The 24,454-nt window shown below is 41.1% G+C and overlaps 1 protein-coding gene across 2 annotated transcripts in view; it reads left to right on the top strand.

The window, feature by feature from the left end:
• Nucleotides 1-504: 504 nt before the first annotated feature.
• Nucleotides 505-24,454, top strand: part of LOC101464760 (cGMP-inhibited 3',5'-cyclic phosphodiesterase 3A) — an 86,583-nt gene continuing 62,633 nt past the window's right edge. For both annotated transcript variants that reach the window (XM_004567734.6, XM_004567735.6), the window contains exon 1: nt 505-2,098. In XM_004567734.6, the coding sequence (XP_004567791.1) occupies nt 1,184-2,098 (915 nt within the window). In that variant the 5' untranslated portion in view covers nt 505-1,183. The remainder of the gene's footprint in view (nt 2,099-24,454) is intronic.

Here is a 24,454-nt window from a genome sequence, read left to right on the forward strand (position 1 = left end):
TATTTCAATGGAAGGGGGGTCGAGCTGGAGGACAACCACAGCACTGTTCCGGGAATTTCGCCGAACTACAGTTCGCATGCAGAGCGCCCCGTTTCTCTCATCAGCATCTGCGCATAGCCTCAATTTAAAATGAATTCATCTCGAGGCAATTTGAAGCTCTGAAGTTTGCTTGGTTCTCCTGAAAAAATAAAATAAAATTTTTGACAAAAAAATAATGTAAGAAAATGATAAATTAAAATAAACTCTTTGTGATGTAACGTGCTTTGAATTTTTGTTCCTAAAGACCCCGTAATTACTCCAAACAGAGAGAAACTCCAGGGAAATATAGGTCGTCCACATTTTTTTTTAATTTTTTTTAAATTTTCTATCTTAAAAAAACGTATACAAATACTCATATGCATGTATATGTTACATGGTGATGTATTAAAAATGTTTTAAAAAAATATATGTGAGGACAACGCCTGCTGGGCTGGCTGAGGAGGATTTGGGGGTTTCACTGCCGCTGCAATATCTTGCTCCCTGTGTGAAGTAGGAACTCGGGGGTGTGAATGAGCTGAGACTCACGGCTGGTTAAAGAGCTGGTGACAAACACGCGAAACGCTGAGCGACAACCTGGCGGACACTCACTCGAGCGGCTTAAATTCCTCAGCGGCTTTTATCCTCGAAAGTAACCGGAGACTCTTACCGTTTGGGGAGAAACCGAAAAGTGTCGAAACAAATGGTTTAAGGCTGAATGTTCGCAGAACGGGACGGATGTTTTGCAAAGACTGCTACTGCTGCTGCTGGTGCTGCTGCACGGGCCGTGGATGTACAAAAGAACGAGAATGACAGCAGACAAAGTCAAAGAGACGGCGCGCCACAAAGGAGGGCAACGCGGGACATGTGTGTGCAAAGAAGCGGTGCCCTAGATCTGTAACACATCTGAGTAATTCTGTCGTCCATGCTTCTTTTATGTTGTTTTGGGGCAGCAGTTCCTCATCCCGCACCTGGAAAAACAAAAGAGTGCATTCCCTGGCAGTACATCTCCATGCGTAAATGGAGAGACGTGTGTGCGTATTCGCCGTGCTCTTTTCCTTTGTGCTTACAATAAATTACGCTTGTTTTGTCACTTGTGTCCTGTCCCATGACCGCACTATCATAGATGCATTATAGACTTCCTCATACTTCATATCTGCCATGAGTGATGGCGATGCCTTCAGAAGCTTGCAGTAACGGTGCGCAGAGTAGCACTTACGAAAGAAGCTTCGGCGCACCGGATCGCAATGGTTATGTGAAAACATGTGTCATTCCACTGTGGCGAGACCGACACTATGAGTCGTGGGTGAGACTGATGTTTACAAAAATATGGAGTTCGCAAAGACTCCGGAGTGCGGTGTGTGTGGGCTCGCTTTCGTTTTTTCTCGCTCTGCTGGTCAAATGTGCAGACTGGAAAGCTGATGCCAGCAGCAGCGCTGACAGCAGACTCTCGCATTCATCGTCTCCCCTTCACTTCGTTTCAGGCTGCGCAGCAGAGCTGTTGCAAACTTGCTGGAGTGTGGTTTCGCCATTGTTCACCCTTGTATGTGCCTTCTTTTGGGTCGGTGTGTACTTAATCCGCTGCGGGGTTCTAATCCAGACCGCCATCTCCCTCCTAACCTTGTGCCACCTGGGCGAAGTAGCGGCGTGGTCTCTTCTGGATGGGACAGATGAGCAGCTGTTTTCATTCACGACAGCGGCCGTTGTTGTGCTCCTCTGCGTGGCCACCGGCGCACTCATGGTAGTACGGTTGAATCAGGGCATATCGGTGATCGTTTTCATCAGCGTAGTCAGGACTATCTCACTCTTCTCTCTGCACAAAGTGCGGGCCACTTGGAGACCATACGTAGCGTACCTGGTTGGAGTGCTGGGCATCCTGCTGGCGAGGTATGCTGACAAGCTCCTTCCCAACCAAGGGAGACACAAGGAGGGCTGCACCCCTGTGACTGAGGCCAGGGAAGAGATCCCTGTATTTAAAAGGCGCAGGAGGTCCAGTTCTGTGATAGCCTCAGACATGGCACACAGTCAGTCCAACAGCAAGTCACATCGCCGGACCTCTCTGCCATGCATCCAAAGAGACCAGGTAAGAAGTTCTTGTCCCCTTGAACTTTTCTCTTTCTGCTTTGTGTCCTATGAATTTTTTTTGTTTGTTTTTGTTTTTTTGAGTGGAGCGGAGGAAAGATGGGAACAGTCTGAGCAGTGGCATCAAAACATGGACCACTGGCCCTTTATGGATCTGATCACAAATTTCAATGTTATTTTATTATTATTAGCAGGGATTTTAACAAAGCCAGACAGTGTGCAGGATCATAATTTGAAAAGGAAAGTCAGGCATGTCACAACAGAATAACATAACAACAGAAAGTCTAATAATATGATAATACAAGTATTATTATAATTATTGTTAAGTAATGTGCTGTTTTTTGTATTTTTTTAACCTTGCAGTGTGGAGATTACAGTTTACTTGGGTGTGCTTTGATCTTTGATCAGATCAAATCATTTTTGACATATTTGTCATATTTTGTGGAGCTAATTGCAGCCACTCTCAGGCACAAATTCAATACTAACAAAGGATTTATTTTTCCTATTTACATCCACACTTAAACTGTTTAGACAAGTTATCATTACAAATACCTTTTTAAAAATCTAAACTGATAATACATCTTAAAAAACATATGAATTAATGCAGATTTTCCTCATTTTTCAAGAAATCGATGTACATTTCAAACCAGTGTAATGTTTTTGGAGTAGAAAAAAAACTTCGGCCTATGGTTTAATGTCAAGCTCACTTTTGTCATTTCAAAAATAAAGTACCAAATGTGAAGTGTTTTTGCTAAATGGAATGCTATTTTTGAGTCCGTGCCTTCGAGTACTGATGAGAAAGGGAAGCTGATCCTTGTCATCCCTAATTTTTTTTTTATCAAATGTTTTCCCCAGATAATGTCTGAGCCACTGCTTTTCTGTCTTGGACTTTAATGTCACTTGTTTCTCACCACTTTACTTGCTTGCTGTACTTAAACCTCTGGAATGTGGTTGCACTGACTTTCAAATTTTTACTGATACTGTTACACATGCATTCCTGCGTTAAAGAAGACAGGTTAGCTTCACTTAAATGAACTCATATCAACTCTTAAAGCCTTTCGAATGCAAAATCAATGAATGGGAAACTGACTTTTAGAGGCATCAAAGCTATCGTTGTGACCTATGAGTGTGGTTAGTGTGGCAGATGAGAGGCTGCACTGTCGGCCACTTGAAAGATGCCTTCAGGGCTAGTTAGTGTTGCAGTGTGCTAGTTTGTTTTTCTTTGTGGTCACACACATGCACACATATGGTGCACAATTTGGATATGAAAAGACTCTTAGATATTTTACACTTTGCACTTTTTTTTGATTTAGGAATGATTTTGCAACTGAAGCTTATTTTTGTGTATTTATTTTTTACTTTTTTTTACTTGAAGTAGGATGTTAAAGAGTTGTCCCACAAATAAAATAAATTATTTCATATTATATTTATTTACACATGAGGAAAGCAGTTCAATTTCTACATATAGTTTTTGATATCTTCTCAATTCTGCATGAAATATTCTCTAAATTTGCTCTTGTTTTCAGTGTACGCGACGATGCTTTTAAAACAATTCAGAAATCGAGTAAAGGTAAAAGTTCAGTAAAGTATATTTTTAATTTCTCCATGCCTCACCAAAGCAGTGAGACTACGCGGATACATTTGACGGCTAAACTGCAATAAGTCACAGCAATGCACCTTTACAAAGCTTGCAGATGTCAAAACACATAAAAAAGGGTGGACACCAGGTTTTACTTTTGGATTCAGGCTCCACTGAATTCAAAACAGTTGCTTAGAGCACAGTAAAAACAGACAAGTTATGATTTATGATGTTTTGTGTTTTCAGTCCCCATACCTCACTCAAAAGCAGGATGGAACCAGCTGACAAAGTAGGCAATATCATGAAAGAGTGCAGACATTTACAACATCTGTGACTCTCCTACATTGTCACCTCAGCCAGGCTGGAGCCCTCTGCTGAAAGACTGTCTCAATTACAGGTGTTTGTAGTGGGACGTAAAGACGGCAATGCAGGCACCCACAGCGCAACATGAAGAAGTTCACGACATATTAAAGCTTCTACAACAAAGGCCAAGTGATGCACCCTTCCCTTTCATCTCTGATGGTTCTGCTTAGCAGTTGACCAGTCACCGCCTGCATGTAATTGAGCCACACATGGCGTGCATATGCTGTCTTGTCTGTGTGGTCTGTAATGTGTAAACAAGCTTGCGCTGATCCACACTAGTCATCACCTTATTCCCACTGGGCTCTGGCATCCCAGGGGGTTGGTGGGGGTGAAGGGGATCAGTCACACTTTTCGGGGCCCGCGAAGCAACCGCCACATGGTGATGGGAACAGGAGAGATGCCAGACAGCAAATATATACATCTATATATTTTTTTAAAAATCCGTCTGGCAGATGAAAATATATGTATTTAGTGTTTAACAGCAACGAGGCTGTAATTTTCTAGGAGTGTCTTTGTTGTAAAGAGGCTGGTTGATGTTTTAACAGTTTGCCCTTTTGCTGTTTTCAAGAGAGTTATGATGTTTTAAAGAAGCAGCATAACAAGGAGTACATCTGCGCTGTGTTGACCCGATGATGTTTACACTAGTGCTGTGTGACTGAAGTGTTTGAAGAACAGTGTAATCCTGGATGGAGCATTACATTTGATACTTAACTTTATTTTTCTCAGGAAGCTTCTCTCAAAGACCTTTGAGTCTTATTAAAAAAAACAAAAAAAAAGAAACAAAGCTCTTCAGATTCATAGTCACGATGTAAAAACTGTTTATTCAGAAAATAAACAGAGCAAAGAGAAATCTGTTTCTTTGCTTCATCACAAATCTCAAAGCTACTCTACCCCCCATTCTCATCACCATCCTTCCAAAGTCACGCTTTGAGGCACTGCTCAAATTCGCACAACAGTAGATTTGATAAACAGTAATTTTCCCTTTTTTTAAACACAAATTGGCTGCCGACATCTATCAGCTCACTAAATAGATGCATTTTGCAATGCTGGGGTTGTCCCCCCCACCTCCCACCCCCATCTTTGGCTTAATAAAAGAAAGTCATTATCAGCTGATCTGATAGCAGCTAGCAGGGGCCTCTGCGGGATAGTTCTTCGTCTTGGTTTAATACGAAATGACAAGCCGGTCTTCTGTATTTCAGTTGGGGATATTGAACTGGAGAATAAGGTGTGGACTCGTGTGGATCACTTTTCACAGCATGTGAGGAAATTTGAGTCCAAGGCTGTCCTGCTGCAGACATAAGCGCCACCATAGAACTTTCTGTGCGCAGAAGCAGAGGAAAGCAGTTTTGACCTCTCCTACCTGAGCTGCAAAGTTTGGGCAGAGCTGATCAGGCCGGTAATGGGGAGTAAAGTACTACACCCTTTGCAAGGTCTTTGAAGCCACTCCCCTTTCTCTCACTAACCCTGCCCCTTTCCATAGCTATTTCTCCACTCTCTGTACTCTCTCTGACACCAGCACAAATATTATCCCAGCCAGAGGAGGAAATTCTTTCTTAACTCGGATGATGAAGATATTCTTGAAATCTATGATAATGACTTCCTGCAGAATGGGTTCCAAACACAATTACTGTTGCTCTTGTAAAGGTTTCCTCTTACTCTATTTTTACCGCACTGTCCGTAATTGAATTGTGTTTGGGATGGAGGAGGTTGTTGATAGCCTGTAGGGCAGTGATTTACCACTGCACACTCTCATCCTGAGCAGCTTGTTTGTATTCTAAACTCGTAGCCTCATGGGACATGATGCGTTTTAACTTTTTTTTTTCTTAAATATTTTTCAAAAACTTGAATGGCCTCTGGGTTAGGAATGGTCTCACTGAAAGCCTCCTTTTGCACTTGGAAAGGAAGCTGATATCAGCATGGGGTTCCGTGTCTTGTGATTGGGCGTTCCACTTCACACTTTCAGTCCTCATTCAGTCCCCGTGTATTAGCTGTGCTGTGCGTGTGTGAAGAGGAGGAGGCGAGGGGTGGAGGAATCGGGGTAGGAATGAAAGTAGGTCATTTGAGGTTTTGTTTAGTAGCCAGGCAAAACACCAGGCTTACTCTTACCCCCCCCCCTGAATGGTGGAAGAGTCTTGCGTTTTACTGATGCAGAGTAGCAACTTTTAACGTGCTTATGCTCCAGATTTGTATGTGTTACCTCTGCCATGTTGGCTAACCAGCATGAAGCCACATCACTCCAGGTTTTGGTCTTGAAGTTGCCCGTCCAAGCCTCCAAAGGTTCTCTTGGAATTATGAGAACTGGGTGCTGTTTCCATAGTTTTGTCAATCACTTCAATCAAATATGTCGTCATTGTGCACACTGAAGTGATTAATATGTAGTTCAGCTGGCTTAAGTATCAGATAAATGGCTTTGACACTATGTAACCAAACCAAACAGGTTATCTATGCCAGTGGCTTTTGTTTTTTAATTTCTTTTAAATAATGTATCCAGCTGATCAACAAATAGTTTTAAACAATGCCTTTACCAAAAGCTAAGACTTTGTCCAGTGTTTTTTTCCCAGATTTTTCCACAAACTGTCAAGTTTTCAAACCGTTCCAACGTCTTCTTCTGTACATCTGTATGTCTCTCAGCTTCCATACTGGAATAGCATTCAAATGGCGGTAAAAAACCACTACGATTGTACACTTGTGTCTTCAACCAAACTACAGTTGCCATGGCGCAACGTGCCAGGTTACAAAATCAAGAGCTGCACGACTGACTGAAGTGCTACAGAGATTGTTGTGCGCGACACAGGCTTACAGGATGTGATGTCAAATTTGCCGCATGACACAGTGCTATATTTTGACAATGAGCTAATTTTCTTGTCCATAATCACTTGTTAGTGATATTACCTTGATCCTAGAGCTTAGCATTTAACTGAGCGAGAACAAAGTTATCAGTATTGATCGCAAAACAACACAAATAACGCCCAGGCTTTGATTAACCAGAATTATTCTTTAAACTACTCTCCTGAATCACACATCTGTGTCCACTTCTTTCATTTCAGTCATTTACAGCAACAAGATCTAGCTCATTCCCTGTATCTCTGATCATTTAAGCCAACCAAACTAGAGGTCCGGGACTGAATTGAATATCCTTCCCTCTCTTCCCTAACCCTGGCACAACCACGCTCTGGTTCTCTACTGATTACCATGGAAATTGCAGACGTCTGTGTGAGCATGTGTGCACATGTGTGTGTGTGTGTATGTGGTGCCAGCAGCTTGATGGCTGCCAGCTGCTGTAGGCTGAGAGGTTGAATCCGCTCTGAGAAACATGGAGGGCCTCTAACCACAGACGCAACCCAACACAGCTGGAACGGCTAGACAGATGCAGGCCTCCAGCTCTAACACACATCACACATATTAACACCTCAGGTTCCCAGTAACTGGCTCACACTGGACTACAGCAGAATCTAAAGTGAAGTACAGATTTTTTAAACTTCTTTTTTTGCGTGAATTGAATAGTAGATTATGAACTGTACTCATTTCTCCTGTGTTCTTGACTAAGGCAACTATGTCACTCAAGTTTTCTGTGTTACCATAAGAGATGGACTATTTCTGTAATGGAGGTGAACAGAATGTTCCTGGCACAAAAGTGTTTATGAGTAGAGTATGTGGGCGTCCGTGCTTGTGCATGAGTGTGTGTCTGTGTATGTGAGACAAAGATAGAGAGAAAGTGTGCGCACGTGGTGGTGAAGAAGTGGATGTCCGTGCATACCAATAGGGCTGGATAGTGTTTGTAATACTACGTAGCCAATACTCTCGTCAGCATGTCATTACCATAACTTGTTGATTTTTTATTTTGAGAACTGTAGACATGTTTTTATTTTTCTAGAGAAAAGTTTTTTTTACTTGTTATAGCTCATTAATGTCTTTTTATCTTACTGCTAGAACAACTGAATTTGTAATGATTGTATAAATATATATATTTTTGGTCTATTTAAGACTGCACTTTTAAGAACTGGCCGGGAACAACTTTAAAAAATTAGTCTATATGGGGAAATCTGGCTTAACAGTAAGCATTATCCCTGCTAGATAGATCTAAATGCATGAAGAAATATTAGATAGCCCACTTTGTAAATGTGGTAAACTGCCCTTAAAGAAAAATAATAATACCAAAGAAACTGCAGAAGTAAAGAATATTCAGCTTTATTTGTCATTACCATAACATCGTTTATAGAAACATGCAGCCTAAAGTGATTTTAGAGCACAGACGGTGGTAAAAACATAAATAGAGATTTTATAAGATCTTAAAGTCCTCAGATCAACTAGGAGATCAGTATCTTCTTATTGATCTATTTGGTAGATATATTGATTCTTTTAAAAAGCCACAACATCGCTCTGACCCTTGAAATATGAACATAGGTCCTTTTTGGGGTGTCCTGTGATGCCTGTGGTACCAGGAGGGTGGCAGTGGTGTCTTGTGGCTTGCAGGTTGGAGCCCTGAGGGATCAAACTTAGTGTGGCACATCCTGCAGATGCTCAGACTGCAAACAATGTTTTGGTGGGTAGGCTTGTCATAGTTACCCAGACATAAATGACAGAACCCGAGAATTTTATTCAGTTCACCTAGTCAGAGGTTTTAGTGTTGTGGCTGATCACTGTAGGTCAAATGCATGCCTGAGAGATGGTGCCAGACTACAGGGGCAATACAGGAAATATCTAGTAAAGGATTGTTCCAGGAAAAAGTCCTGCTGGTTCCAGATTCCAATAACGGTTGTGGAATTTTTATGGTGGATCTTTTTTCATAATTAGGCATTGTGGTCCTTAGGCCATGGCTGCTTTCTGGCTAACATTTCTAGCATCACTGTCAGGCCTTTACAATGCATATGAAACGAGGGTATATGTTGAAAATTTACTTACAAACTTATATTAGCAAGCAAACATCTAACATCTAAAAGAGTCATAAGATAGCTTTTCCTAAATTCTGAAGTCTGAAACCGAAAAAAATTTGAATAACTTCAGTATTTTCTTGAATCCAAACATTTGTGTCTGTAACCCTGAAGCCAAGCCATTTTGCTCTCTAAGGGATGGGCAGTACATTCGTTTGGGGAAATGAATGCAATGCCTCAGGCTTTCATGTCTATTTATCATCCTAGGGGCCTTTCAATCACAAGAGGAGCCCACCTTTAAGACAGTAATCCCTTACATGAGGAGACATTCCAGCCGTTGCCCTGCTGCTATATGAATTGGAATGTGCAGGTTGAAGGGCCTGAAGGACAGGCCCACGGGCCCATTTACTCAGCCCTTTCCCTTTCTCTCCCTGCACACCGTGACCTGAGCCAACACCACCATCCCGGGCTGTCACCAGGTGTACAGCTGGCCTCTGCCGAATGAATAGATACTCTCACATTTCCCCAGGAGGTGTGTGCTCAAGTGAGCATGTGTACGTATTCAGGAGAGGGAGGTGGAAATGTAGTTCTAGACTGAAATAGCGACAGCCAGTAGAATGTGTGAAACACAGAATAAATAACTGTTCGTTTCCACTCTCTCTTTTCTTCCTTTTATATTTTGGAAAATACCTCCCCAGAAAAAAAAATTATCTAAGGACTCTTTCATCTGAGCTCAGATTGAGTAGGGGAAGGTCAGCTAATCCTCCTGTTCCAGTATCATTGTGTCTGCATTAGAAACAGAGCAGGCCACAGTTGCTGCTGTCGCTCCTGCTGCTGCTGCTGCTGCCATGACTCATTTAGCGAGGGGGAACATTTTGAGCCCCTATGACTGAGGCTGCCCAATAAATCCAAACATAGTCAGCTATTAATTGATTATACATTTCAAGAGCATGACAAGAGAAGTGGTTTTCAGTGATGAATGACTGCATTTAGTAATCCACTGCCTGGTTTGTTTCTCAGGCTTTCAACTGTTCAGACTGTTGAGACTTTTTTGTTCAATTTAACTTGAACATGTAGTGTGAGTTGTCCCTTAAACATTGTACTGTTTCCAAAATGCCAGTGTTTATAGAGGTATTCAGATCCTTGATAACAGCTTGCATGAACACAGGAGTGGTGGAGATTCAAACTATTCAAATTCTGTCTTATAAATCCAAACAACTTGTTCTTTGAGTGTTTTGATTTCATGCCCCTTTGAGCTTCTATTGTGCATAAATTCAAACATATTTTGTGACACATTTACTTTGAGTATTGAGATTAGACAAAAAGATGACAACTTTCTAAATTGTAATTAAAAAAAGTAAAAGTTCTTCTTATAGTTTTGTGTTTTATTAATGAGAATCAAGTAAGTGCAACACTTAGCATTAAAGGAAGAGTGTATTTCCATAATTACACACACACACACACACACACACACACACACACACACACACACACACACACACACACACACACACACAGTGCTTTTTCTTTACATCCTCACAGTAATAAAATTGGCCTTTAGTTTAAATAGACTGCTCAGTCCACGATTTACGTTTGTGCTTAAATATATGTACTATAAATATATGTAGATATAGGTACTTTGATGTCACTGCCTCAACAATGCTCTATATGGGAGTTAAATATACATTATATCATGGAATGACTATTACCTGTTCCTCAATATATAAAAATTACTTTAGGGATATATCTTGCTGAGTTTAGGCTCAATCTTTTACGTAGGTTAACTTTTTTCATCTGCACATTATAGCTGTAAACCTAATAGAATGAAATGTAGAATTTTTGTGTCTGGTATACAGTGTAGAGTGTAAGTATAAAGTACTGGAAAATTGAGATTTCAAGTAGATTAAAAGTTTGAGTGCAGCACAGTAAGTGGAGTAGACTTACTCAGCTACATTGTGCTAAAACAGTTTCAGCTTCATATCGTTAATGACAGAGTTCCCTGGTTAATAAAGTACATATCGTATCTCACTTTATTTCATTTGGTCAAGCTCTGACTGTGGAATATAATCTTTTAGACCCGAATGTAAAGCCGATTTAGTCAGCAGGCTTTATGTCTCTCCCGCTCAGTGGCATGGTGCAAGGAACTGTGTTATTGTAACCTCTGCCTGGGGAGCCCTCCCCTTCAGTCCGGCCCACTGCCTCACTGGCTCACCATGAGCCCGTCTGTCCCTGCAGCCAACAAGGCTTCTGCTGTTCCCTGCTCAATGCTATGTTTTACTCTCTAAATATGTTAGAGAAAAAAAAAAATCTGTCTGTACATCTGTCTGTCAGTCGGGCTATTTCACCACTTGCAGTGGCAAGAGTCTTCGGGTTTGGGTTAGGGGTTGTTTTTTCACAGTCACTTTCAATTAACCAGATATTAAAAGTGCAATGTATAACTGTAGGTACATGCTGAACTGGCATGAAGATTAATGGTGTTGATATGATTTGTTTTTTTTTTTTTTAAAAAGAACATTTTTGGGAGCATTTTATGCCTTTCTTTTTAATAATACTATTAGAGATAGACAGGTAATGCAAGGAAACAGAGTAGGGGACATGCATGGCGACTGCTGATTCTGAAATAGCCGTAACTGTAAGTTTTGACTGTCTTTCTCTGTTAAGTTCAGGGAGAGTTTATGTTATGTTTTAATGATGTGAACACTAAAGTTTAGAGGAACTGTTTTCTTTTTGTTCAGTGTGTGTATGATAAATATTTAAATCTTTATTTTAAGTGAGTATTGTGCACTTGACATTTACTTGTTTCAAGATGCAAAGAAAGCAACCAAATGGCCCTCCGACAGACTCACACTTGCACGACTTAATTGCTCACTCAGTGCTCTCGTATTAAGTTAGAAGTGTGGGTCTGTGTCCAGTTGTTAGAAAACAGTGAGACGAAGGCAGCGCCACTGTCCTACGTCTATCATCAAATGCTTGTGCTCTTTAAGTATAATGAAGAGCACGATGAAGTACCGCTGTGCATATTTTCTGGACAATGTAACTGCCTTCCAATATACAAACGCACAAACAGATTGCAAGGTCCCATTGATTTGTTATGGCACTGCTTGGAGACACTAAGCAATGCAAAGGGCAACTTGCTTTTATGTAGATGACATCCATTTATATTCTGCCTGAGTTTATTGCGATGAACAGCAGGCTCTTCCATGTATGCATGTTTTGCCACACAATCCTGTGTAAATATTGGACTGTTGATTCCAGGCACCCCTTCCTTCCCAAGTTAGCCAATACCAACTGCTAGCTGCTTGAAGTAGCACAAGCCAAACCAATAAATGATAATGTACACTCATATGTTTAGTGCGTGTCTGTAGTCTGTGTGTTGTGAAGAGAAACGCTGAAAGCTCATACAGTAGCAATGGGACTGAGATTAGAACAGGAGTACCAGGCTTTTTGAATGGTTATTTGCCAAGGGCCACCTTAGATTTCTCTCTCCACATTCCCTCTCTCTCCATAATATTTTCCATTAGCTGCTGTTCCATTCATACTCTCTCTGGTTCCTGCATCGTCTCCTCCGGGGCCTGACAGCTTGAATGAAATCTCCATATCTATGATTATCCTTCCCTTTTCTTCTCTTCTGTTCAGATTGGAAAAAAGTTTGCCAACATAATATGTCTGTCGTGTTGCACCCCCCCACCCCTTCCCATGTGGTCAGTCACACTTCAGTATTGCCATTCAAAAATTCTGATAGGTTTGGCTGATGATTCTTTAGGGTTAGCGTTTCCATTGTAAGGATGAAGAAAGGCATGTGGTGGTTTTGGCAAAACTCCACAAACTGGAGAGGCAGAAGGACCTTTGTCGTCATCAGGAAACGTGACCCACTTCTCAAGAGGCAAGGAGCCTTGGGCTGGTTGAGCAGATGTTGCACAGATGAGCCTGCATGCGCACGTGCATATACACACGCACACACTAACACCTAGTTTTTATGCACACATTGTACTCTGTCTTTATTTTCCGTTAAAATGCCCACAGAAAGCGAATAAATGACACAAGACATTTAGGTGGGTCTCATTTGCGTTTATGGCTGTGCGCAGACGTGAACCAATGCGGTCGTCTGCTTGTGAGATATTAGTCTAAGAGTTAAAGCATCACAGAAGTGACTTAGTGAGTCACTGAGGTAATATCTGGTGGTTTTTCTCTAACAGGTGTCCGAGCGACAGGAAAAAAGGAGCCTGAAGCCGATTCTACAGTACGTCTTTTAGTTACGCCACTTTGGTTATGTAAGGTGGATGTTCAGCTCTCCAGCAGCTCCATCAATTGTCTCCTTTTCCCATCTGCCGTGATTTCAGATGTTACATAAAGCCTTTCTTCCTGGTCTGTCAGTTAGATATGTAGGCTCTCTTTATCTCACGGCTATTTGCACCTTTTCCTGAAAATGCAACTGTGCCTGTCACGTTTTTTTGTTCCAGCAGAGTGACTGCACAGTTCAAGCTGACATGCATTCCCACTGGAGAACCAAACCTGTACAGTTTTGTTACAGGTGTGACATCTGCAATCAATATTATTATGCTGAAGCTGGGTCACATGACTTGTTGTAGCTGCACTCATAACTTAGTCACCATTATTGCCAGGGAAGGTTAAATCAGATTTTAATGAAAAACAATCCTTAAAAGTTGAGTCAACACAAACATTTCTGAGAGTAAAAGAAAAAATTAAACATAGAAGCCCTGCTGGAGGTTTTCCTAAACTACATTACAGATCGCTGTTGTGGTCTCAAATGTATCTGATCAGTCTGTAATTAGAAGGTATTGAGTATATCTGTATATTCAATCATTTCATTGCCGTTTTAATGTCAGAATTCAACCCAGAAACACAATTATTATGGGTTTGTTTTTATTTATTACTTTCAATTTTTGTTTCTCTTTTAGCCTTTTCATGTGACATCATTTGAATCTGGACTCATTCTCCCGTGGGAGTTTCGTCTAATCAGATTTCACCCCCTAAACCTGATATGCAAATCTGCGGCGTAGCTGATCTTCTACATAGTTTGCGCTAATTTGAACAAATTTGATTACATCAAATAATGGAAACAGCATGTTTATTCACACAAGAGTTAGATGTGTAGTCTCTCTCATTCTTCCTTTGTTCATTCTTCAGCAGAGAAAAGGTGCAAGCAATTCTTTGCTGGCAGAACAGTCGGCGATTTTTATATGAACAAGTCCGTCTTATTGTCTTTGCAAACACCTCATTTCCAGGGATTTATCCCAGAATCTTTGCAAATATTTGGATTTTTAGACAAATATTTTGGATATCTATGTTGCATATACGTCACAATAATATGTTCAGCCTTTCTCCCTTGCTTCACTTTCTGGCATGCCACAGCTGGCAGTCAGTTTCCAATTTCTGAGAAAAAATTTGCTTATCCTAGATCTTAAGAAAGGCAAACATCAGTGCCTGTTGATCTCAATTAGTAGCTTGGCTGCGCAGTCGTGATAATGTTAGGTTTTTAATCCAGATCACTTTTTAGCAGCTGTGTCCTCTTTGTTAGTTATGGGAAGCATCAGAGGCATCATATTATTCCAGGCAGATGTTTGATCAGGCCTCTTCACGAACAAAATGGTTGGACCTCTAGAGGGTCCTCATACTGTTTATGACGAGCTGATTATTTCGGAAATGTCAGGGATAACGAAGATTGGTCACCTTCAAGAAGTGACCCAGTTTCCAAGATTTTTGCATTCCTCGCCAGCCCCTCTGGTTGCTGACGGACAGCGGGCTGAGACCCGAGCCAACTACATTACATGTTTATAAAGATAATTATCTGCTTCATTTTACACAAAGTGCACATGCACGCATAACACGCGCGCCCACCTGCAATAAAGGGGGCCAGAGTGCAGTGTTGCCACAGATGTAATAAGCACCCATTTATTTCCACATTGGCACAATGTTAACTCTGATTCAGGGACCGGCGGATGAAAAGGTCAGTGGGCTTGTTTTGAGTGTAAGATTTCCATCATCACATCGCACGCTCTAGCAGATCCAGTCCAAACTGCACAAACAGTGTCTCTGCAGCACTTGACAGCCTTGATTCTGCCATTAAGTCAATAATCCACCCTCACCCACTCCCTCTCCTCCTCCCTTCACAACTGACCTGCTGTTAGCTTACGTACTTCCCTTTTTACTTACCCTCAACAACTCTTATCCAAACAGCAGTATAATTTTCCCCCTTATGTGTTTCCCTTTCTCCCACCGTGTCATTTTCCACAATTCTTCCTTTGCATTTTTTTCTTCTCCCCACACTTCTCACCCAGCATCTTTTCATTGTTTCCAGACACAGCGGTGAAACATATTGAAGAGAATGTGTGGAACGTCAGAGTCTGTTTTCACAGAGAAAGGCAGGGATACGGACACACACACACACACACACACACACACACACACACACACACACACACACACACACACACACACGGGGAGAGATGTTCCAGGAAAGTGGCATCTGTGCAGCCCATTAGGGAGGGATTCAGTGGACCTGTGTGGGCCTTTTACATATGGTGATCAGCTGCTGGAAAGGAACTGGAACCAAGGGTCACATCTGAGAGGAAACATTAGGGGAGATGAGACATGTTGGACAGATGCATTCCCTTCAAGGTCCTTTAGCGCTCTATATCAATGCCGTGGTAGCAGCAGACTGGTCAGGTTTTTCAGATCGGCAGGACTGTGCTGCAGGTTGCAGCAGCCAGCAATTCCATTGGCTGCAATCGAACCCTCCCACTAACTCAAACATGTGGATAAAATTCTAACACTCCTTGAATCATAATCCCTAACAAAAAGTTGTTCATTTGTTCTCAGGAAGTCTGAGGATCAAGAGTAAACGGTGCGGGAGAAACTGAACTCCGATCAGCAGTAGCACTGTTATTACCGCCGGTCCACCCTAAAGTAACGGATGCAGAAATGGCTCTCTTGAGTGCAGGTGTACCCTCTTGCCCTTAGTAACAAGAGAAGTGAGTGAGGAAGAAAGCGTGGCAGAGGTTTTTGTTTTTTTTGGGAGGTGAAGTAATGAGGTGGCCTTCTCTTCAGACCCCGCAGCTGCAGTTCATCAGTATATTTGTGTTGCTAAGTCTGAAATGACTGGACTAGATCCCGACTGGATCCCGTCCATGTCGGGGCAAGATACTTCCTTCTTTGCCCACCCCTGTCTTTAGTAATTCAGTTTAATGCTAACTTGTAATGAAAATATTGTTTTCAATCCCCAAAATATCAGAATTCATTTTAAATATGAAATGTAACTCCTTCTATTACAAGTTGCATTAGTTCTCGGTGCTGTGTAGCTTCATCGTATGTAAAGTTGGGGGGGGGGTTATTTTGGAGAAGAAAATACTTTTTAGCCAACAACACTAAGCAAATGTTCCTGACTCAAGCTTTACACAGTGTGTATTAGTGTGTAATTCCATCTTCTAACAAACTGATGTATTCCCGGAATCATAGAAGCTGCCATGTTGCCTTCCCATCTCGAATACATTGGCCAAGACGAATATTGCTGCTTGGCCCAGTACTTTTTATTTATGTGGCTAGAGACCGGGCATATTTGTAGTAGTAGAAAAGAAGTCGTAGGCATTTGCGACAACGTGACCGTCATTTGGATAAAATGTCATCCTCTTCCTCCTCACCTCAAACCTCATCGCCTGAACTATTTGGAGCTCTAACACAAAAAATGTGCATAAAAATGCTCATTTATTCCAGATCTTGTAAGAATTACTTGTTGTCGGCAGATTACAGAAGCTGACAAAAACTGGCTAAGCATCCACCTTTAGCTAGGATTAAGCACTTGAATTGAGAGGTGTTGACTGCAATATACTGACATCTAGTGGTGAGATTTTAAACTCTGTAACTTTAAAATAAGAACAATAACAAACACTAATGATGTTGAGAGTTGAATAGGAAAATGGAACAAGATTATATGCAAAATGATTACAAAGTAACTGACATTTTCCCGCTTTAGGCAATGTTTGTGACAGCCTTGCACCTTTTCAAAAGTTAGTTATAGTTAGCTAGCAAGATTTTAGAACAACATTTTAAAGTAAAACAGTTTCTTCTTAGCTGGTCACGGTGATATTACTAGAGGAACCGTCCTCTGGGAGGCTCCTGCTCACGTTGTTTTTTGAAGATGTGTTGTGTCAGAGCACCTGGTCATCAGAGCCTCAGGCGGTGGATGTGGCTGTGCATGCTGCATGAACGTGAGACTCATTAAGCCCACTGGCGTGCCAGGTGGACTGCAGCTTGTGCTTGTTTTAACACACACACACACACACACACACACACACACACACACGTGTGCGTGCGCACGTCTCCATAAGCTTATTCTGTGATGCATCAACACATATATGTGTGCTTACTAATAGGAGCACAAATAAGACACATTTACACAATTTGCAGTGACACACAGAGGTAGGGAGAGCTACTGGCCTTGTAAGCCTCTAATTAGATCATCTCAGATATGGTATCATTGTAACCAAATTAGTGATGATGCAGAGTATAGTATATCAGGTTTTGGCCAGAGCTCAGTCACATTTGTGGCAGAGAAATGACATGGAGTACTTGTCCCAAATGCAATAACTGAACTTGCGTCATGGAAATTAAGGACAGTTAAAAATACAGATACTTCAGAGGAAGGTAGATTGATGCCTGATAAAGCTCACATGTAACATCATGTTCAAGCATAAAGAGGAAAAAGAGAACATTCATCTGGCTGGATGAATACTCCTCTTGAAATCACTCAGCAGTAGTTACAATCTGTCTTATGATCGATCAGTGCTAACCTGTGTCACTTTTTCAAGAAAAAACTCCTTTGAAATGTCAATACAAAGAAACATATTTGTTGTTAAATTGTATTTTTTTTAATCATTATAACATTAAACTAAACTTGACTACTATTGCCAGCTGTCTCAAGATATTTGTTTATAATTATTGATATTTTTCTCACATGACATCATGGGGACATTTCTCAAGAGTTGTACACTATACTTGGTGTGATAAAACCACCAGTTTCTCAGGAAAAAGTGTCTATTCCCTGACTGCTTGGCAGTGGTTCCTGGAACATTCTTGCTGTCTCTGAGTGAAATCAGTTTTAAAGTAAGGGTTGAACCCAAAAAAAAAGCAACCCCTGGTGATTGATTTGGTTGCTAGAAGATTCCCACAGTTGTCTGTGGGTTTTCATGTTGTTCGTGTTGGAAAAAAATGAAAAGAACAAGGTTCACCTTCAAAAGTAAAAGTTGGGCCTTTTTCAAAATGTACAGCTTTTACTTGGAAGGTAAACCATTTCCATTTCCAATTTGCATCACACGTTTCATAGTTTCGCTGCAGTTTGAGGGATAGCTGGACAGTGTTTGTAGACAAGTCCATCACTTCCATTCAAACCATGACTGCAGCATTATGCTAGCAACCAAAAACAATTGCAAGGAAGTTTTTGCCAACCATTTAATGATTACATGTTTTTCTCTGGTGATGGTGGTTGCCTGGAGTCACAGACTGGTCTGTAGACTTGTATGACTTCATTTTCCCAGCGACTGCCACCGACTTCAAGCAACTCTTACAACCATTTCTCCCTTCATGACTGGTGGTTGCCTGACGGTCATTTCTAAGTCTGTGTGACTGCATCTTAATCACTTGATCCTACCTCACCTACATGATTGTTACACACTCAAAATGCTGGGCAAGGTTGTTTTTCTAACCTGTCATGTCAAGCAGCTTTAGCAAGCAAAATCATGATCTGAATCCACTGTTGCACCTAAAACATTTACTTTGTGGACAAGTTAACGTCATAGTGGTCACACATCTGAAAAAACCCTCAATATGTATTATGATTTTACATTACAATAAAACAACTGGGAATAGGTGAAATACCAGATTTACCCCTTTGATGTGAAAAATCTGCTAAAACAACAATGAGCTTTAACACATTGTTTAACACAAGCACCTTTTTATGAACAATCACTCTTATTTAAAAGTTATGTCTCACTAATGTAGTTTGACCACATTTAGATTTATGACAGTCTATACTGTGTGTAGCCACATTATTGTTAAGACCACTAAACAGCATCTTGCTCATATGATTAAAAGAATTATAATATTGCAACCCAGTACCACATATAATAGACACACTGGTCCACTGTGTCGATTTCACACTTTGCCTCTCCAAAGCGTGAAAAAGACATGCATCCAGAAGTTGCAGTACTAGTTGCAGTAACAGCAGAGAAAGATATTTTATTTTATTTCAAGCCAACATGAAAAAATCACGGGATGCAACTTCTGCATGCGTGTCCAACTTTTTCCCTATCTGGTAGCATATAAACATGCATGCTCACCGCAGTGTGCCATATTTGATATATCGCCCACTCCTGGGTGAAGTGTAATTGGTACATTTTTAATAATGTTTTAATACTACTCAAACCTTATAGTGAACAGGATAGTTAAACTAGCAACTTAATTAAGTATTAGCATATTATAATGGAGTCAGTTTTTTTTAGGACCACTTCAGGCTGGTGTATTAAGTTGTGCTTTTGTGTTCTTCTCAGTCCAGAAAATAGTAGGACGTCTCCTAAATTTTTGAGCAACCCATCTTTCATCTCATTTTTCCTGCATTCTGACATTTTAATATCTCCAGCTCCTTATGGTTACTGTTTCTACTTGTTTCGACTTGATTTTAGTAACATACATTCCCACTGTTTCCATAACCCATGAATCTTTGTTTCTGTGGGCTAACTAACATTACTGCAGCTATTAGAAAACATGAGCTGGCTAACATCAAGCTAGCAGCATTTTGAGCAAATATGCATTGTTGAATACACATTTAGCAGTTTCTGGAGGACAGCTTACGGTCTGCTGTGTCTGAATCAACTCTGGTGAGTTAAGAAGTTTAATTATTTCAGTGCAATTCAAACATTAAGGTGCAAAATTCATAAGCATTGATTGGTATTTGCAACAACACGTGCCACTTCTTTTGTGTTTATGCTAGCTGGCAGTAAAAAATAAGAAAAATGACCTCATTGGCTTTCCATGCTCTTGCCGTCCGTCTGAACTCACCTAATGGTCTTTGTGTCGGGAATGTGTAAGGCCTTTATAATAGAGTCTGCATTACATGTTTGTCTCTACATGCTCTTCTCTGATAGGCCCATTTTTCTTAATTACCAGAGTGACTGTTTATCCACTCTGTTTGCCTGGATCCTTATCAGCCCTAACAGTGTTTTAACTCCCAGTGGAGAATGTGTGGGAGAAGACGAGAGGAAGTGTGCATGCAAGTGTGTGTGTTGTGACGCACAATAGTGTACATGTAACCGTCTGTGTTTGATGTGCTTTGTCAGACACGGGTCAGAGTTTGTGGAATGCCGAACATGCAGATTCTGTCAGTGATATCCAGGTTGTGGTTGTGCTGCTGAGGTAGTGTTTTGTGTTCCTCCTGGTTGCGATGGAGAGGTGGGTTCTCTGTCTGTTGTCACCGAGTGGACACTTGTGTTGACATTTTAGAGCAAAGCGATGAGTGTTCAGGTTATTGCCTCATTCCTCAGCACTGACATTATCAAGCATACAAGGAATTTGCATGTTTTCCATGCCAAATCGGGAGCATTTGTAAAAACTGGCATTATTTTAACAAGCCTGATTGTAAAAATGTTCTTCTAGACCGTCGTCTGCAGTCTTTTTCTCATTTAAAATGGAGCCGTTTGAATGAGTTGGCCATGTGTATATGTATATGCTTTTGTTTGTGCTTTTAGTGTACGTGTGTGTGCGAGTGCACACTGAAGTATGTGTGTAACCTGAGCTCTGGCCATCTCCCTGTGTGTGAGTAATGGTCCCTGTTTTATTGGCCCACTCCTCAACAGAGTCTATGAGTAATCACATAATGCATGCTCTGACGTCAGCACTGTTTCCATGGTAACACAGTGCTCCCCACTCTGGGGAGGTGCGTTCATTTTTTTTCTTTCCCCCACATCTCGTCCTAGAGCCTTCAAAGCTCCGGCTCAGGATGGAGACATTACTCCTAAAGCTAGAATCACCTCCCCCCCAATCTATAGTTTCACAATGTGCTTGTATGATTAGCACCAAGGACTTTGCTCTATTTTACCTGCCGCTTCTCCTTTTTTAGTTCTTTTCATCCTCACGTCTCTGTGTTTCACTCTAAACCTTGTAGTCTTTCATTTGATTTGTCCCCATTTTAGTCCTCCTCTGTTTCCTTTTGCCTCCCAGCTCTCTTTCATGATTAACCCTCATTTTAATCTCTGCCCTCTCTCTTCCCTTCTTTCTTCTGCTCTCAAAAACTCCGTAATGGTGAACAAACCACCTCTCACGCCAGATGTACTCATTTCCCCCCCGTTTTCACGCACTGCTGAATTCCACTGAACGGACGACCCCTCTCTTTTCTAAAGGCTTTCCTTTTTTTGTACGATATTTTGCCTTTTCCCTTTTCCTTCCTTGTTCTGTTCAGAGGACCAGCTGTGTGTATCTGTTCCTACCAAAGATTAATATAATTCCAACCACCCGAGGGTTACGACATTTCACTAAAGCAAGTTCAGGTACAGTTCATAACTAGATTGTGAATGGAGTATGTCTTATCTACACAGGTACTCTCTTAAATTCATTTAGCGTTAGATTTCTATCAAATAGATGCATTAAAAAACAAAATACTGCATTGCATAGTTTTTCCTGCAAAACTAAAACCCTAACTCTTACCCACTGTAAAGGTTTTCTAACTCCACTATGCCAAATCTATCAAAGTTCCACAAAGTCTAACTTTTTTCCAAGCCTGAAAACCATCAAAATGTCAATAATCAGGCCAGCCTCGATCTCTAGCTAGCAGCAGACTGTCTGTCTGGCTAGCCAAACACACAGTGAAGCCATTAATGGCTCTCTGTTTTGTCTGTTGTTAATGCACAGAGAGGCAGAGACTGAAAGCATTACGTTGCCCATTTTAACCATCTCCTTTTCCTACTGAAAGTGGAGCGTTGCTGTTGAGAAAAAGGGCATTGGGGTCGCCTAAACCTAGCAGTGATTTGCCACTGCCTTTCTGTCATTTAGATGCTCGACTCTGCTGCTCACTGTCAGGTGCGTAACTGGAGGCTAAGAGTGAAGACTGACTGGTTGTCTGGGTGACAAGGGAGCAGGACCGCTGTAATAGACTTTGTGTCTCTTGTTAATCAACAGGGCTCTGCTCACACAGGCGTCCATCTTCATTTTCCAATCAATTAGATCCAGTGCACACCACACACACACACACACACAGGTGCATGTGACTGAAGTTACTCTGTGGATGTGTGGAAAAGAGGCAAAAGAGTCAGATGGAGGAACCCCGAGGGGTAGTTATAAACATGTGTGATTCTGTGCAGTTTGCCAGTAAGGCAGTCATAAAAAAAAAAAAGCTTTACTGGTCAGCCTTGGGTTTCTGGATGACTTCGCCTTGACTTTGAGAGGCCCAGGGACACACAGAGCCACAGCCATTTGTGTATTTGTGTATTGTTGCATGTGAGTTGAGTTTTGACCAAAGACCCTGAGAGTGCAACCGAACCATAAACCAGTAAGCCCCAGTTGAGGGCTTAACCGCCCGAGGCAAGGTCTGTTCTGCCAATGCAGGTGCCTTGGTTGCTGACAGTTTAACACAGCACTGCCAGCACTGCAAAAAGATCAAGTGCAATGAAGGACAAGGAAAAGGTGAACATTAGAGTCAGAGTATGGACTAAATATGAATGTAAAAAAATATATCTAAAAATTGGGAAATTTTATGAAATACAGGTATCTAAACTTGTAAATATGACACTACATTCAAGAGATGGTTAGCTAAATGTAGCATATGGAACAAAGGGATGCTGCTGCTCTCTTAATGTCTGTCATTTTCTTCCAAGCTCATACACTCTGTGATTTCTAAGCCAGTTTTGTTTTTTCTAATTTTGCTTCACCTGCTCTCAGTGTGTAAAAATTCTTGGCGCTACAATGCATAACCAAGTTATATCAATTGTTGTTTTTATGTCATTTTTTTTTCCAGGAATAGCTTTGCGATCTGAACAAGAGATTTTTGGCTTTTCTGAGGTTTTAGGTTTTTAGGTCTTGGCAATCAGGAAAGAAAAACTGTAGTTACTCACTCTATTTCACCTGAAAAATCATTTCATTCTTCTTCTGGTAATTGTATATCTGGTTAATCAGTGCTTCAGAGGAATTGCATCATCCATGTCTTTGAGCTAAGCTTAACAAAACTGTAGCTTTACTCTTGAAGGACAGATACAAGAGTGTTAAACCACATCTTCTATCATTTTACGTTGTCGATCATTGCAAATCTACTAATTGCTATTCAAATGTATAAATGATTGAAATGAATTGTGACACATGGCAAATGCAGCAGCTCATTATTGTTGCTGTGATTAGTCATGTAATGTTGTAATCACCAGCAGCGACTGTTTTGGATGTGAGCGCAGGCTGGACGAGCTCTGCCCATCTTGCTTCTTCTCTTTAGGGATTTACAATGTGACTGTGTTAGAGGTGGCCAGATCTGAATTTTGCATTCACATCCGTGCCCCTCTTTTTCAGCAGGAAAAAAGGGGTACCAGATCCACTTGGCTCAGGCCAGGCGCATGTGTACTGCTCAGGTTATAAGCGGAGCGGTGATTTACTTGGGGTCTGTTTTCAATTAATGTAGTACGCACATGCAAATGATAAACATGCAGATTTTTTTAATATAAAAATTTCCATGGTTTTTAACTCCAGGGTGGCCATTTTGTATTTACAAGTCCTACACAGTACAGCCTTATCCACTGTGCAGTTGTAGTTGTTAATGGCTTGGTTTTATGATACCTATCTTCTAGTCTACCTTTCCAATTAATTGAACTACTTCCCATTATAGCGGATTATCCTTCCCAATTGGGCATTTTTTGAGCCAGGATTGTTTTTACAATGTTCGTCATTTATTCAGAGTTGCAGCAGACTTTATTTCTTTCTGCTTTTACATGGTCTATGGAAAGTACAATTAAAGCAATTACAGATGAGAATTAACACTAGCTTCAGGCTACAGACCTGCTTTGTTGGACTTATACGGGATGTGAACCTCTGCTGAACACGATCTTAAGGCTAAGGCTAATCTTTCTTTTCATTGTTTGATTAATTATCCTGCCAACATTACTGATTGACCAATTAAGAGAATAACAAATGAGCTTTTGGACCATGTAATGACTGCGCGAGGTTAAACACAGCCTCCATCAAAATTCTCCATAACATTTTTCCTGCTTTTTTTTAAGACAGTAGCAAGATGAGCCTGCTGTTCTGTGGTGTCTTTTGAGCACGGCATGGGGAGCAGAATGTTAAAGGCAAAGGTCTCAACAAATTGTTTCCTCAGCTGTGCTGCAAAGGGAACTGCAAAGGATAGCCTAAGAATTCAGCCCTGTTAGAGATTTGTTGTCTTAAACTTTCTCTGTTGTGAGAGTTTTCCTTGGTTTCAGCAACAGAATGCAAAATCACCTCCTGTTGTCAAGAAGAGCGAGAGGAAGTTTTTCCCAGCTCACAATACGTTCATGTTTGTGAT

This window comes from Maylandia zebra, linkage group LG7 (genome assembly GCF_041146795.1).
Source record: "Maylandia zebra isolate NMK-2024a linkage group LG7, Mzebra_GT3a, whole genome shotgun sequence".
NCBI classification, from domain to species: domain Eukaryota; kingdom Metazoa; phylum Chordata; class Actinopteri; order Cichliformes; family Cichlidae; genus Maylandia; species Maylandia zebra.